The sequence below is a fragment of the Coenobita brevimanus genome, chromosome 86 (assembly GCF_032717465.1).
Source record: "Coenobita brevimanus isolate Jiangsu-jjx chromosome 86, ASM3271746v2, whole genome shotgun sequence".
In the NCBI taxonomy this organism is placed as follows: domain Eukaryota; kingdom Metazoa; phylum Arthropoda; class Malacostraca; order Decapoda; family Coenobitidae; genus Coenobita; species Coenobita brevimanus.
The window spans coordinates 22,609,237-22,625,048 of NC_137039.1; the positions used below are offsets into that span (position 1 = coordinate 22,609,237).

At 41.0% G+C, this 15,812-nt stretch overlaps 1 protein-coding gene across 1 annotated transcript in view; it reads left to right on the forward strand.

The window, feature by feature from the left end:
- Positions 1-2,454: 2,454 nt before the first annotated feature.
- Rpn10 (regulatory particle non-ATPase 10) overlaps positions 2,455-15,812 on the forward strand; it is a 38,154-nt gene continuing 24,796 nt past the window's right edge. The window contains exons 1-5 of the mRNA XM_080280890.1: positions 2,455-2,508; positions 6,664-6,804; positions 8,275-8,386; positions 11,964-12,119; positions 15,446-15,577. Of these exons, the coding sequence (XP_080137016.1) occupies positions 2,483-2,508; positions 6,664-6,804; positions 8,275-8,386; positions 11,964-12,119; positions 15,446-15,577 (567 nt within the window). The 5' untranslated portion in view covers positions 2,455-2,482. The remainder of the gene's footprint in view (positions 2,509-6,663; positions 6,805-8,274; positions 8,387-11,963; positions 12,120-15,445; positions 15,578-15,812) is intronic.

A 15,812-nucleotide genomic window follows, 5' to 3' on the forward strand; every position in this document is an offset into this window, starting at 1 on the left:
TACCTCTCCCGTCACTACATGACATCTGGTGGGGAAACTACTACAAGATATAAAAGCCGCTCGACCACAAGTCTAACATATACTTCTCTACAATTAACTACAAAGTCTTTTACGACATGTAAACTGATATTTTCAACATCTTGAATGCTTCTAGAGAAAACCAGATCAAGCCTAGTAGGGTTAATGTTCATCTATATTATGTGAGTGTCCAGGTACATGTTGGTATAAAAAGCAATCGTTTATAGTGTCCATTAACTTACGTGCATCGATCACATGTTGACCATTGCTCAGAGGAGTGTTTGATTCCCAACACCCATCGCCAAAATTAAAGTCTCCACAGAACAAAACATGGGCCCCCTTATTATATTCATCACTTAATCTAATTAGGTCACACAGAAGATCATTTTTTTCTCTTGTTTGAGCAGGAGGGCTGTAAATTGTACTAGAGGAACTCTTCTTCCTTGCAAAAACACCTCGCACCACGTTGCTTCATCATAGGCGTGCTCGTTTAAAAACGTAACACTAATGTCCGAGGACAATAAACCCTTTCTCAAAAGTATAGCTACCCCACCACCAGGTGCATTTTGTATACTCCTATCTTTGCGGTATACAGTGAATTGATTTGCATCAAGAATTTCTGTGGAGCTTATTTGATCCCTGAGTTTTGTTTCATTTCAACAAACAACAGGATTCAGATTGTTTACAAGGTTCTGAAACGCTGTCACCTTATTTACAGTACCATCAACATTAGCAAATACACACTTAAATTTAGTTGGTTCTGTGACACCGTCCGTGGTGCGAGCATCATTTAAAAATTTTGGGTTCTTCCTGCTGGGTTGACCTTTATTTTCACTACTTTCTCACCACGAATTATCCATTTAAAATCACTTACATTGTCCTTCCTCAGATCATCATTTTTGCTTTTAGCTTCGTCCACCAATTTACGCCTCTTGTCCCTATCTTTTTGACACATCTCTGAACACTTTCATTTTCTTGATATCATCATCATCAGATAAATCCAATTTTGGTGCAGAACGAAGCACTTTGTTTGCATCACTCTCCTGATCAAAACACACTTTTAGTAGCCTTCGACCAACAAGGGACCCTTTTTTTCCCCCGTCTGAAAGGTCTCATTAAATAAATTCATCCTGGGCATTTGCTGCATCTGACTCCTTTACATTCTGATATATAACATTTCTCACTCTAGATGCCCTATCTCTCTCAGTTTCCCATACTTTCTTTACCTGACGTCAATGGTGTTCGCTACCGTATTTGCAAGTCCTCCTGTTGTATTTTGGACTGCGTAACTCTATCCTGCTCCTTGACTTTCTCTTCTAAATCTCTAATTCTTTGGGAATTTTCATCCACTGTTTGCCTAATGGGTCCAAGCTGCTCCAAGTATCTCCCCAGTAACTATTTTACAATGCTTTAATGTACAGTTGTATGACACTGAAAACCTGTTGTGCCACTTTAAAGGTTGTACATATCTGAGCTCATCCCTTCACATGATGCATGCACCCAGAAACCACAATAATCACTGAGCAAACCATCACTACCCTTAACACGACTAGTAACTTTGTTATGACAGTGACCACAAACATCTTTTTCTCTTATAGTACCGTCGCCACCACTGCTTGCTTGGTCCTGCTGCTCGGCGCCCCTTGACAACACAGTAGAAACGCCAATATTTCCAACTCTCCCACCTCCTTGATGGCTCAATTCACCTTCCTTGTCCTTCCCAGGCATTGTTCCATCTTCACTCTTAAGTTCTTAGCCTCCCAGTACCGAAATAGATAAGCAATCGGCAGAAATGTAGAAAAACCCCGGAGTAAGGCTGAAAACGTCCACACACCACATGAAAAAGTCCATTGTTTTACCACATTTAAAGACAATCTTATTATGAAATGCAATGATTGTTTCACGCTTCTTACTAATTTATATGATTATGAATATTATTTTACGGTTACCGTATAAAGAAACATATTAATGTGTATAATCTAGACATTACATACCACTTTTGAATGGTCTTGTCTGTTTGTCAGGTAAAATATGGAGTCCCTTAAATCCGAAATCCCTTAAATGGAAGTCCCTTAAATCGAGGTTTGAGTATATAATGGAATGGCGTGGCAAGGATTAAGCAGGTAAGAAAGAATGAACTAGAAGAAAGCGAGTAAAATTATATACCTGCAAGAAATCCTGTCTAAAACTTGTGAGCGTACTAGCCTTTGGATCGAGTGTACTACTGTAGTTTGAATTTCCCACCAATGTAAAATTCCTTTTCTCACCCACCCCTCCGCCAACTGTTATCATGTATACTTGCTGATGATATGTACTAGAAAAATATAGTATCATATATTTTAGCAATACATGCAAAAATAGGTGTAAATATTCTTAGTAGTGTATATTGTAGTTTGCGTTGAATGTAGGTGGCGCCACAGTTGTTGTCCAGCCAGCAGTAATCACAAATCACAACAAAGGCAGGATGGTGTTGGAAAGTACAATTATATGGTAAGTTTAACACTTGTTCACTGAACTTAAAGTGTATTATTTTCTGTACAGGAGTAAGTGGTTAAACATAGTACCAGGTCAATGAGAGGTCCTGCTCTATATATATGAAACAGTGGAAGTTTTAAAGGGTGAAGTAAGCGTTGAGTCATGACAAGGCAGAATTGAACTAATGACCCCAGCATTAACATATATAATGTTATCCTCCTACATAACATTTACTTAGTTTGCTGTTGGTTGTAGGTAATCCTGTGTGTCCAGATCTGTATCATGATTTTCTAATGCATATTTTAATAAAACTGGGTAGATAATGAACTGTTGTTGTTGTCATACTATACTTCCAGACTTTCATAAGGAAAACATTCGGTTTAACGTTAGTTTCAGCAACAGAAAGGCCTCCCACCTGGGACATTTTTGCTATGACTCCACTGCAGTGACTGCACTCCCTTGGGCTTGCCACCCCTGTTTGGATGTTGATATTGTCATCACCAGGTTATGGTTGGGCCACACCGGCCTTGCAGGCTGCCTGTATCGTTTGGGTATGATAGAGGACCCTTGGTGCCAGTGGTGTCCCTGGGTTGAAGAAACCATTGAACATTTCATGTTATGGTGCCCTAGGTTCCACTTCCTTTGCACACCATTGAGAGACTGTCTGGCATCTCTGGGAGCTTTCAGCTTGTCTCTCCACATTCTCCTTGGAGAGGGTAATGGGGATCCTTGGTTTTGGCAACATGTTGTGTGGTACATGTCTGAGTTTATCCATAAATCTAGGCAGCTCTCCCATATAGAACATGAGGTAATCAGTCGCATCAGAAGGGCATTGGGCCATTGTTTTGGCCGCGTCCCTCAAACCCACAAGAAGAAGTCATTACCAATTCATTTGATTAATTCTTTACCAAACAGGCGTGGCCTTTCCATATTTTCTACTGAAATAAGTGTCACGCTCTTTCACTTCCTCATGTGTCAGTCTTCTTTCCATGTGACTTCACATGCTCCTCTCAAATAACTCATTCCCATTGCTCTCACTCTTGACTTGTGTCCCTCCAACAAGGGCCAGGCTTCACTTCCGTACATTAGAGTTGGTACAGTATCACAATACTATCATGCAGCGACTTTTTTTACCTCCATGCTCGCTTCCCTGTTTCTTATCACTGCTTTCAAAGAACCAGCAACTTTTCTTCCTTGTTATACCCTTTCAAGCACTTCACCCTCCCAGACTTCAGTTCTTACTCTTCACACAACCCAAGTACTTAAATGAACTCACAATTTCCATTTCCTCTCATCCAGCCTAAATATACATTTAGTGAGTTCATTTCTCCCCAAAACCATACCGGTAACTTTACTCTTCCCTATATTCACCTTTAGATTCTGTTATTTACACACATTACCAGACTCATTCACCAAGCCTTGCAGCTCCCCTTCGTCTTCACTTAACAACACAGTATCATCTGCAAACAACAGTACAGGGAGTTTCCAAACACTGCCCTCTCTCACTTGGGCCACTACAACATCCACTGCCCTACCATGTATCTCTTTTATAACCCCATCCATATAGGTTACAGATTGAACAACAATTGAGACATGACACTTCCCTGTTTCAACTCAACCTTCAAAATAGACAAATTCACTCAGTTCACTGTCCACACTCACTGCAGCCTTGGCCCTTGGCACGCTCATACATACTCTTCACAGCATTCAACAACTTCCCATTTACTACATATATTCTTAAAACTTTCCACATTCCTTGTCTGTCTTCCGTGTCATATGCTCTCTCCAAGTCCATGAAGGCCGCATACAACTTCTTTCCCTTCTTTAGGAACGTTTACACTAAAGACCTAAGAATGAATATCTGATCTACACAACCTCTTCCCTTCCTAAAACCTGCTTGTTCTCCAACTAATTCCATTGTTATTTTCCTAACTCTGTCAATAAGTGTCCCACCATATACTTGTCCTATTACACTAAGAAGACAAATGACCCTATGATTACCACATACTTCATTTTCCCCCATTTCCTTTGCACAGAGGAATAATTATACCTAACTTCCAATCCTCCAGGACTTTACCTTCCTCCCAGACCAATCTGCACATCTTCCACATCAATTCTAGTACTATCTCTCACCCATATTTCAGCATTTCACCACACACTCCATCAGTCCCTGGGGCTTTCCCCATTTTGACTTTCTTCATTGTTCCCACTACTTCCATCGTACATATTTCTTCCTCTCTTCCCACCTTACTCCTTCTCCCAGCCATTCCCCAGCCACTTATACTCGCATTACATTCATTCGCTGTGTTCGACATTCCTTAAAGTGTTCTCTCCATCTTCTCAGTTTTTCTCCCTTTTCCACTAGCAATCTACCATTGTCATTCTCTTACTGACTACTTTTTCACTGTGTCTAACTCTCTTTACCTCTTTCCGGAACATATTCTTACATTCCCACTGCTTTATAGGCCTACTTAAATTCCTTATCCACTCTCTTCTTACCCTCTCTTATTATTTCATCTCTCTCTTCCTCTCTACATATAACTCTCTTCTGCCTCTCAACTTCCTCCAGGCCCCTGTTTCTCATCCACTCACTGTATAGTTTCTTTTTTTGTGCCATAGCCTGTCTCACCTCTTCATTCCACCATGCTGTTCCTTGTACCCTCTTTCGTCTCTCTTCACCCTACACACCACCTCACATGCTGCACAGATTTCTTCAGTGAATATCTTGCACACACCTTCCACCTCCCCTATCTGCTTCAGATTAATTTTACTCAATCGTTGCTCCACTTCTCTCTTATATTATGCCTTTTTTCCATCCTCTTGCAAACTTTCTACCTTCATTGTATGAACTAGTTCCTCCTGTCCATCTCTCCTATTCCTTGATTTCATTTGAGCCTTGACTTTCTCCACCACCAAGTGGTGGTCAGAAAGTCCACTCCCCCTATCTCTATATGCTCTTGCATCCATTACACACCATCTCACTCTATCATCCACACACAAACAATCAGATGTTGCCTTCTGTTCATTCAGTTCACCACCCACCCTTCTCATCACTCGCCACGCATACTGGTGGATCATTTTTTGTCTAAAGAGGGTATTGGCTATTACCAGCCTCCTCCCGGCATGTGTCCACAAGAGCACTGCCGTTCTCATCCACTTCTGCAGGCACACCCCATTCACCAACCACTCCATCCACCTTCACATTCCCTACTTATCCATTCATATCTCCAATCAAAAACACTCTCACATTCCTTTCAGACTTTTCCATGCACACTTCCACATTTATCCAGAGCGCTTCATTCACTCTAGGCTACTTGCATGATCTTGTGGTTGCGCATACCCACACAATCCTTGAGCCAACTGATCCATACTCTCTTATACTCTCCTTCCACCTCTTGCACACAACAATACACACTCCTGTATTGTAATTTAAAATCTCAAAAACCTTAACCTTTTAGGCTTCCCCTCTGCACCGTCAGTAGCACCTCGCTTTCCAGTAAGGGTTGTATTCTAGCAAGATGTGATTTCCAAGTCACAATTTTCAGAATTTCACACAAGAAGTTCTCACTCCACTTAATATTGAACACTGCACTGTTCATTGCACATTTGCACTGCTAAGTGGCAGTGATATTTCAGTGACCTTACACATGGGAAACAGAATTAAAAAATGATAAACGCTGGGCAGCCATCTTGGCTCCAATGTCTGACGATCCACTTGCACAGGTGGCACTGGTTACACACAGGATTGTTGTATGCTGCCACTGCAATCATCTTACATGCCAATTTCATGATCATTAACTTGAAACTGGATATAACTTTTACTTCCTCATTTTATCAATTGATTGCATGCCAAGCTGTCATATACCGAGTCTGACTGTACAGTATTGCTGTATTTAGGTACAGTTTTCTTGTGTTTAAAAGCCAAGACTGTCATGATACAGTAGGAAATTTATCTGATATGGCAGTGATCAGTCACAGTAGAAGTATCAGATGGCCACAGGATTATTGCTAATGCTGCGTACCAGGTGACTTGGTCAGTCACAAAGTTGAGTTGCAGTTCAACTGTCATGGGGTCATTTCAATCACATTAACTCCAGATTACTGAAATGGTTACTATGTATTAGATAGCTAAGAATATTAATTCCTGGATGTCTTTGTCTTTCCCCTCAGTGTGGACAACAGTGAGTACATGCGCAATGGTGATTATTTGCCAACTCGCCTTCAAGCGCAACAGGATGCTGTTAACACCATCTGCAAATTCAAGTTGCGCTCCAACCCCGAGAATAATGTCGGTCTTCTTACTCTGGCCAAGTACGAGCATTTGTGTTTTGTGTCTGCATGTTTGTATAATGTGTGATGAATTCTGGTATTACAGTATTGTTTGTTTTAATATCACAAATGGTACTACTTTGTTCTTTCAGGGAAAATTCTGCATTATACTTTTAGACAACCCCTAACCCTCCTTCTCCTCCTATAACCTTGAACCCTCACACAGTTACCAGATGGGCTTGTGTCAGGCTACTGCTACACTAGCACTCATCTCACATCTCTACCTCTCATTCCATTACCAGATAGGCAAGGGTTTGGTTACTGCTTCATTTACACTTGTCAGATATTTAGAGGTTCAGACTAGTGCGTGAATGCAAAATGCAGAAGTTTTCTCAAGTGTACGCATGACTCCACTCCTATATGACCCCCAGGCATTGCCAATTGGTGTACCATCCTGTAGCTTAGTGCCAAGCAGCTACTGAGACAACATTGGCAGGTCAGGGTGGGTTGCGTGGAAGTGGAGCCAAATGTACACACTAATTTTACCCTTATACAAACTAGAGCATTCAGTAGGTAGAAGGGGCTGGGCAAGGCTACTCAGTCCCAACATTTAAGACAATGGTGACTAGTCTCACTTTGAGTGGCATTACATGAGCAATAAACCCCAGCCACCTATCAGATGGAATCCACGCAGGTTTCATCCAATTGAAGTGTCTTAATGCTCTAACCATCAGACATCTATCTATCTATCTATTGCCAGACGCCATAATCCCGTATGGGGTGGCCGTTTGACTTTGAGTTATTTGTTTTACAGGGAGGGGCACTAACCCTTCACCAACCCACTTGCTGACACATAGGGAGCACGTATGGTTTGGTTATATGGTTACCACCCAGCGTTGTAAATGGTTTCTTGGCCTACAGGAAACCATTTGGCTCGTCAGTCAATGTAGAGCCACCTATAAAGGAAAGAAAAGCAATAAGAAGTAACAGGAAAGATGGGAGACTTAGGAAGAGAGGAGGGCAGGCACAGAAAAAGAATGATAAAGGCTAAGGAAGAAGTAAGCAGCACTACATCAAGTGAGTGGATGACGGTTGCCACCACCTACCACTAACCATCAGACAATTTGATTATATTGTCATCACCCAGCAGTTATTATTATTTATTATTATTATTATTATTATTATTGTTATTTTTATTATTATTACAGTATTATTATTATGGATTATGTCAGGTACTCTCATCCATGTAGAGAGGATCGAGAAAGAGATCGAGTAGGAGAGTACAGCATGTGAGGAGGGGGGGTATTGAGGGGTGATTAAGGATGGAGTGGAGAGGAGGATGTGAGTTGGGGAAAGGGCAGCTTAATGGCAGAGGACTTGGAAGACATGGAGATGATTATGGTATGTTTTTAACCATGCCCTATGGGATTGAGGTGTCTAGTAATAGATTATCTCTCTCTCTCTCTGTGCTCTTTCCCAGTTATCACTGTTCTGACTTATATTTGTCCCCAGAACGGATGTCTTGGCTACACTGACAACTGATGTGGGTAAGATCCTGACACCCCTGCACAAAGTTCTCCCTAATGGAACCATCAACCTCCTTACTGGCATCCGCATTGCACATGTAAGTTAGCTACAATTCAGAGCTTTGTTTAATATCTTGTGATGGCCAGAATTGAATAAAATACATCCATGGCAAGAATGCCTATCTGAGTTTGAAGAAAATAATTTACCATTAACCAGAATGATATGCAAAAAATTGAATGAAGAGGTAACTTTATTTCAGTTTTGGACTCCCTCCTTCTCCCATCTAGATAAACTTTGCCAAGTATAGCAGCTGCTTGCTTCATGCTGGCCTTTTTCTGTTTGTGGACTTGATACCAGTAGTGTGAGAGGTTAACAAAAGCTGCATTTTGTATCAGATTTCATAAAGTTTCATGAGTTTGGGAGAGTGTGTAAGAAATAAGGAAGAGTAAAGTTATGGTCTTCGAGAGAAATGAAGTCACTGGATGCACAGTGAGGTTGGATGAGGAGGAAATGGAGAATGTGAGTTCATTTAAGTACTTGGGTAGTGTGATAAGTAAGGATGGAAGTTTGGAGGGTGAAGTGCTTGAAAGGGTACAGCTAGGAAGAAAGGTTACTTTTTCTTGGAAAGAAGTGTTTAGAAACAGGGAAGTGAGCATGGAAGTAAAAAAGTCGCTGCATGATAGTATTGTGATACCAATCCTAACGTATGGTAGTGAAGCTTGGACCATGTTGGAAGGACACAAGTCAATAATGAGAGCAGTAGAAGGAGTTATTTGAGAGGAGCATGTGGAGTTACATGGAGATGAGGAAGTGTAAGAGTGTTGTGGTGTGGATGTGGATGTGATAGAAAGCGTCAGGAGTCATACATCGAGGTGGTTTGGCTATGTGGAGAGGATGGAGAGTGAGAGACTAATGAGCAGAGTGTATGTGAGTGTGGTGGAGGGGGGAAGAGGGAGGGGGAGGCCAAGGATGAGATGGAGGGATGGAGTGGAGAGGTAGCTATATGAGAGAAGGGGGTGTGAGCTGGAAGCAGAGCATGAAATGGTGGGGGACGGGGTGACTTGGAGGCGATTTGTTTGTGGCCACTCCTTACAGGATTAAGGCGTCTGGCAACAGGTAGATAGATAGAACTTTTTGAAATATTTTGGCAACGTGTGCATACACGCAGAGACACACAGTGACAAAAACTTTATCGCCTCGCCTTGCTAAAGGTGGGTGACGACAAATGTATGATGAGGCCTGACTGTATAATAAACTATATTTGTTATTTGCTTGAAGCTCTTGCATAACTGCAGAAAGGATAAAAGTAAAGTGATGATATCTACAGCTGGTGTTGGTACTGTTAAAGTAGAGGGAGTGTGGCCAATGCAGTTTGCCAAAAGAGGGTGGGAAGTAACTCCATCTTGTGCAGTGGTTGTGATAAGTGGGTGCATAAGAGAGGTAGTGGTATTAGGTGTAAGCTGTGAAATATTGGTGATTTTTTGTGTGCGTGGTGTATCATGGAGAGCATGTAGAGATTGAGAGATGTGAAAAGATTGATCATGCTGGAGTCTCTCTTGAGTGTGTGGAGGATCTTTGTTATTTAGGCAACTTATGTGCTGGGGGTGAGGGCTGTGGCTAGGATATGGAGTGGTTGGAGGAAGTTCAGAGTGCTGTTGCCTCTACTGAAAATTGGAGGGCTCTCCTTCCATGCTAAGGGATCGTCATATGCAACATGTTACGAGTGTAATATTGTACGGTAGTGAGACCTGGGCAGTAAAGGAAGGGGATGTCCATGGCTCGAACATACAGAAATGAAAATGATTAGATAGATATGTAGTCCATCCTTGAATGCAAGGCCAGGGAGGATGGGGATTATGATTGCAATTGAAAAGTTGAAAGGAAGGATGGGACTTGGATGGATTGGTGGTGTGATGAGGAATAGATTGAGATGGTTTGGACATCTTGAGAAGATAGTTGGTGACAGTTGGGTGCAGAAGGTGAGAAGTGTGAATGTTGAGGGTAGGATTATGAGAAGCAGAGCAAAAAAGACCTGGGATAAGGTCATAGAGTGTGACCTCAGGGATAAGGGGCTGAATAGGGATGCTGTCAGAGATGGAGTAGTGTGGAGAGCTGCCATTGGGTGACCAAGACCAAAGCATTCAAGCCTGTTGTAACCTTTATGAACAGTATGAACAGTGCAACAAGATCTCTGATCTGACCTCTATGTATCAACTTAAAACCTTCAGTGATTCCAGTTAGGCTAGGGATATGCTTTCGAAGAGTGTAACCTACTGTATGGAGGTGTGGCAGACCTAAGACAGTGGCATGAAAGTGACTCTGTAGATAAGTGGGAAATAAGTACTACAGATAGGCTTCCTTGGATACAGTCAGCTGTATAGTAGTAGAACAAACATAAGACAGCTACATTAAAGAGGCGTAAAGTATTAAGCTTGAAATATGTATGAAACCACATATTCAGCATCCTTTTTCTTGTATACGGTGCTCCTGGTAGATCATTTAGCCTCCCTGCACAATGAATCCGTGCATACTGACCTTACACACAAAGTGGAGTCACAGTACAGTACTTTGGTATCATGATTCATGGAAGGGTGTTGCAAAATTTTGTTTCTATTCAGAAAGTGGTTATAAAACAATTACAAAAATGTTGTCTCCTTGACACGGGACATGCTCCACATGAAAGGGAAAATGTGTGTTTCATGTGTGAGATTCTAATATTTTGTTGTAGTGAAATGTGGCAGGTAATGATAATAATATCTGCTTATTTGAATGTTGTTGTTGCTTAACCACAGTCTGTCTGGTCAGGCAGACCCAACAACAGGTGGGCTACTGCCCTGACGGGGTCATCACGTAGGTTCTGTACACTGTTAATGTGTGTGTCATGGTGTGGCATGTGCTGTGTACTGTATACATCATTATGTGTGTTACGTTGTGCGGTTTTATTTTGCGAGGGGTGCATGTGTTATCTGTGATTCCACTGAGCCCAAATCTGAGTAGGAGGGGTAAGTGAACTCTGTCAGCTCTATTTAAGGGTACCTTTTGATTTTCGATGGGTGGATGTCGAGATTGGGTTCTTGTAATGTAGTGTTCTGATCGAAGTGTTATGTAGCCCAGTACGTAACATGACGAGTATGTAGGTTTTCTGCATTGTTAATGTGTGGATGTGGGATATTGTTGAAGAGGGTCTGGTAATGTTTGTGTGGTGATTGTTAATGTGCTTAGTCATGTTGTTTGAATGTACATTGTTAAAGTGAGAATGGAGGAGATGGATCTCTTATGTCATACTGAGGGACAATACAGTAGTATGTGCAGAATCAAGAATACCAGAGGTATTGTGCATGTCAGAGAAGTGATGCATACTGGTGGGCATATGTAGTTTGGATATGTGAGGGGAATGTGCAAGAGTAACTGGGTGAAACACTGTACAAAACTGAGTATGGTATGGAAGGAGAGCTGTGGTTGGCAGACTAAGAGAAATGTGGGATAAGGTCCAAAGATGAATCTCAGGGGACCTGACTGAGTGCCACAGGAGAATTCATCTTGAAAAGTAGCTATTCTGTGAACAAAGGCTGAGCCATGAATTCATTGAACACTGCCATTCAAAATTTATGTACTGGTATATAATTAATTTCTCTAGTCATAAATAATGTTAAAGAATGTTTTATTTGCCACAGCTGGCCCTGAAGCACCGCCAGAGCAAGAACCACAAGATGCGCATCGTGGTGTTCGTAGGCAGCCCTATTGATGCTGAGGAACGGGAGGTGGTGAAGGTGGCCAAACGACTGAAGAAGGAGAAGGTCAACATTGACATCATCAGTTTTGGAGAGACTGTAAGTAAGTAGGGCCACTTGAGAATTGTCTGGGCTAATACAGATGATACAGCACAGTATAGTAAAATCCATATTCTGTATTAATAACACACTGTATTTACACCACGAAACAGAGAATGCAATTCATACCTCCCGGTACTTATTCCTATTCTTTACTTAATTTCATTATCATAGGCTGCATCAGCCTAAGCTGCCTGCCTTAGGTATACAAAGTCCTCAGTGTCTGGAGTTTCCTCATCTATTTTTGCTGGAGGGGCTTGAACTTATGTGCTGAACATAGCTTTCATCTTGCATTAATTTCCAAACCAACCTATTGACCCCCTGTTCAGATGCACTGTATTTTCTTGTAGTTCCTCTTTTTTTTTTTTTTTTTTTTTTTTTTTTTTTGTTGCTGAAAAGAACTTCAGTGTTAGCCAGCCTAGCTAGCTCAAGATTTTTCAGTTGCTCCCTGTTGAAAATGTCTTCTAGGCAGCCCATTCCTCTATATGTGAATAGCCTACCTTAGTGAACTAAAATTGGTATGAGTGGATGTAATTGAACCTTTGCTGACCTTAATAATAGAAGTTGACCTGACTGGACCAGGACTGATACTGAGGGACTGTGATTGTACTGACTGGATCAGAACGTGGCTCATACATATATATTGTGTATATATATATATATATATATATATATATATATATATATATATTGTGTATATATATATATATATATATATATATATATATATATATATATATATTGTATATATATATATATATATATATATATATATATATTGTGTATATATATATATATATATATATATATATATATATATATATATATATATATATATATATATATATATATATATATATATATATATATATATATATATATATATATATATATATATATATATACCGGTATATACTGGTATACTGTTTTGGTAAGTATCAGAAACACACATAGGCATGATTAGGTTAATGGAAAGTAATAGAAAGGACACAATAAGGAAGAAATACATACCATGGAGAGGCCTGAGATTGACTTATGGTAAGGGGTCATGATGCTTGGGGAGAGAGAGAGAGAGAATGGATAGAGGACAAAATTACCTGCCTGAGCTTAGGTAAACATCTCTCAGGAAGTGGGTGAGGGGTACCAATTTCTTGTGTATTTCCTCTTTTAATGATTTTTCTTTCATCATTTTCTTTTAACCTTAGCATGTGATTCAAATGTGAGTAAGAGAGAAAGGTAGAAGTAACAGGGGAGAGAGAACCAGAACCATTTGTCTGTCTGTCAGATAGTGACCAAAATTGTCCGCCTGAGCTTAGGTGAATGTCTCCCAGGAAGTGGGTGAGGGACATAAACTTCTTGTGTATTTTCTTTTACTGAATTTTCTTTCATTGTTTTCTTTTGTAACCTTTGGATGTGGGTCAAAAATGAATGAGAGGATTTGAAGTGGCAGGAGCATTAAAAAAAGGAAAGAGGAAAGGAGAAAGAGAGCAAAAGTACATATCCCTTCTGACAGTTGCATGTGTGGCCATTGTGTAAACATTGTCTAGATGAGATATGCAAATGTCTTGTGTGCATTCTCTTTTACTGAATTTTCTTTTATAACCTTTGGTGGTATGTGGGGGCGCTCACCATCCACTCACTCAAAGTAGCGCTGCTCTCGGGTGCCTGCCCTTTCCTCTCTTCCATCTTTCCTTCCTTCCTCTTCTGGCTTTCTTTCCTTCATTCTTTCCTCTTCCTTCTGTCTACGGGTTACTGTACACTGAGTGACAAGCCAAATGGTTTCCCGTACACCAGGAAACCATTTACTATGCTGGGTGGTAACCATATAACCAAATTATGGCACCTGGTGGTTTAGTGGGTAAATAAGGCACTCCAATCGGCTTGGGCCTGTGTAGGTGTATATCCAAGGGGTGGTTGAAGTTTATTGCTCACATGATGCCACACAGGGATAAGGCTGGTCATTCTCATCGTAAATGTCAGGACCAACATGCCTAGCCCTGGGCTCCTGCGCTCCTCATTGGGCAACACAGGATCAGATGATGATGAAGATGATGAAATGTGACTTTAAAATTACTACGAGAGAGGGATAGAAGTACTGTACAAGTAACAGGAAGAGAAAAGGAATTAGGAAAAGTGGGAGATAAATCAAGAGGAGGGGAGAGAAGAAAGACAAATTAATATATGCTCTGTCACTGTTAGGCTTTATAATGAAGAGAACCTAGAGTATCACTTTGTTCCCAGGACTGGCTGTTTACTGAATTGCACAGTACCCAGAGTATAAGAAATGACTACCCCAACTAGTTACTGTTGGAACACACATGCATGTCACTTTTAGAAATAATCCTGTAGACAGTCATTGTACTTGTTGTAAATATCAGTAGTTTTATTTTATGTCCTTTGTTGATAAGTACATATTTGTGAATTTGGGTGGGAACTGGAATGCATCTTCACTATTTCTTGAGAAACATATGGGGAAAAATTGCTTAGAATTCCAACAAACTCAATATCTTGTTACTATCATAGGTATGCATACCTGTTGGATATCTTGGAATGCCTGTGCCTGTATTGCACTGTCATTGTCAGCAGAAGCCAGCTCAGGTGCACAATAATGTCCCCCCCCCCCCCAAAGAACTCAGTTTTTGCAGCAGTGCAGATTTTCATCTTGCATTGAAAATAAAAACTGCTATAACCAAGTGAGCAATAGTCAAGGGATTACTGTATTTTAATTTCTTTCAAACAATTTTCAGTTCCATTTGAGGCCTTATTCTGCTTTATCTTTTTGCAAAAATAGTCCCTTAAACTGTATTTTCTTCTATCTATCTATCTGTCTATTGCCAGACGCCTCAATCCCGTTTGGGGTGGCCACAAACAAATCGCCTCCAAGTCGCCCTGTCCCCTGCCATTTCACTGCCCAGCTCCCAACTCACACCCCCCTCTCTCATATACCTCTCCACCCCATCCCTCCATCTCATCCTCGGCCTCTCCCTCCCTCTTCCCCCCTCCACCTCACTCACATACACTCTCTTCGTCAGTCTTTCACCCTCCATCCTCTCCACATGGCCAAACCACCTCAGTGTGTTCCTCGTAACGCTTCCTATCACATCCACACCACAACACTCCTTTATATCCTTATTCATCAGCCTGTCACTCCATGTGACTCCACAGGCTCCTCTTAAATAACTCATTTCCACTGCTCTCACTCTTGACTTGTGTCCTTCCAACAACGTCCGTATTTTCTTACTTTTGTTATTTCCTGTTCCTGTTTGTGTCTCCTTCCCAATCCGTATATTAGTGGTAAGGCTTAGGTGATGTCAATATGTTTTCAGGATGCAAATCAGCCATTGCTAGAGACACTGGTGAGTACAATCAATGGGCGTGAGGGGGGCAGTTCCCACCTGGTCACAGTTCCACCCTCACCTCACCTCGCTGATGCCCTCCTTTCCTCACCCATTGTTCAGGTAAGTACTAAGTCATTATATGCAGTTTCTGTCCTTTTTGAGATGCAAGAAACCTGTGTGGTATCACACATATTTTAGTTGCTTAGTTTACCTTTCAGGAGTACTGATATTATTGATATGCCTTATACAGTACTGTATATTATATGTGTGGTAGCCTTTCTAGAGGAAAGATGCTTCAGTGGTTTCATTTCTTTTCTTTGTACCACGTAGATTTGTTTGGAAGAATTGTAAGTAA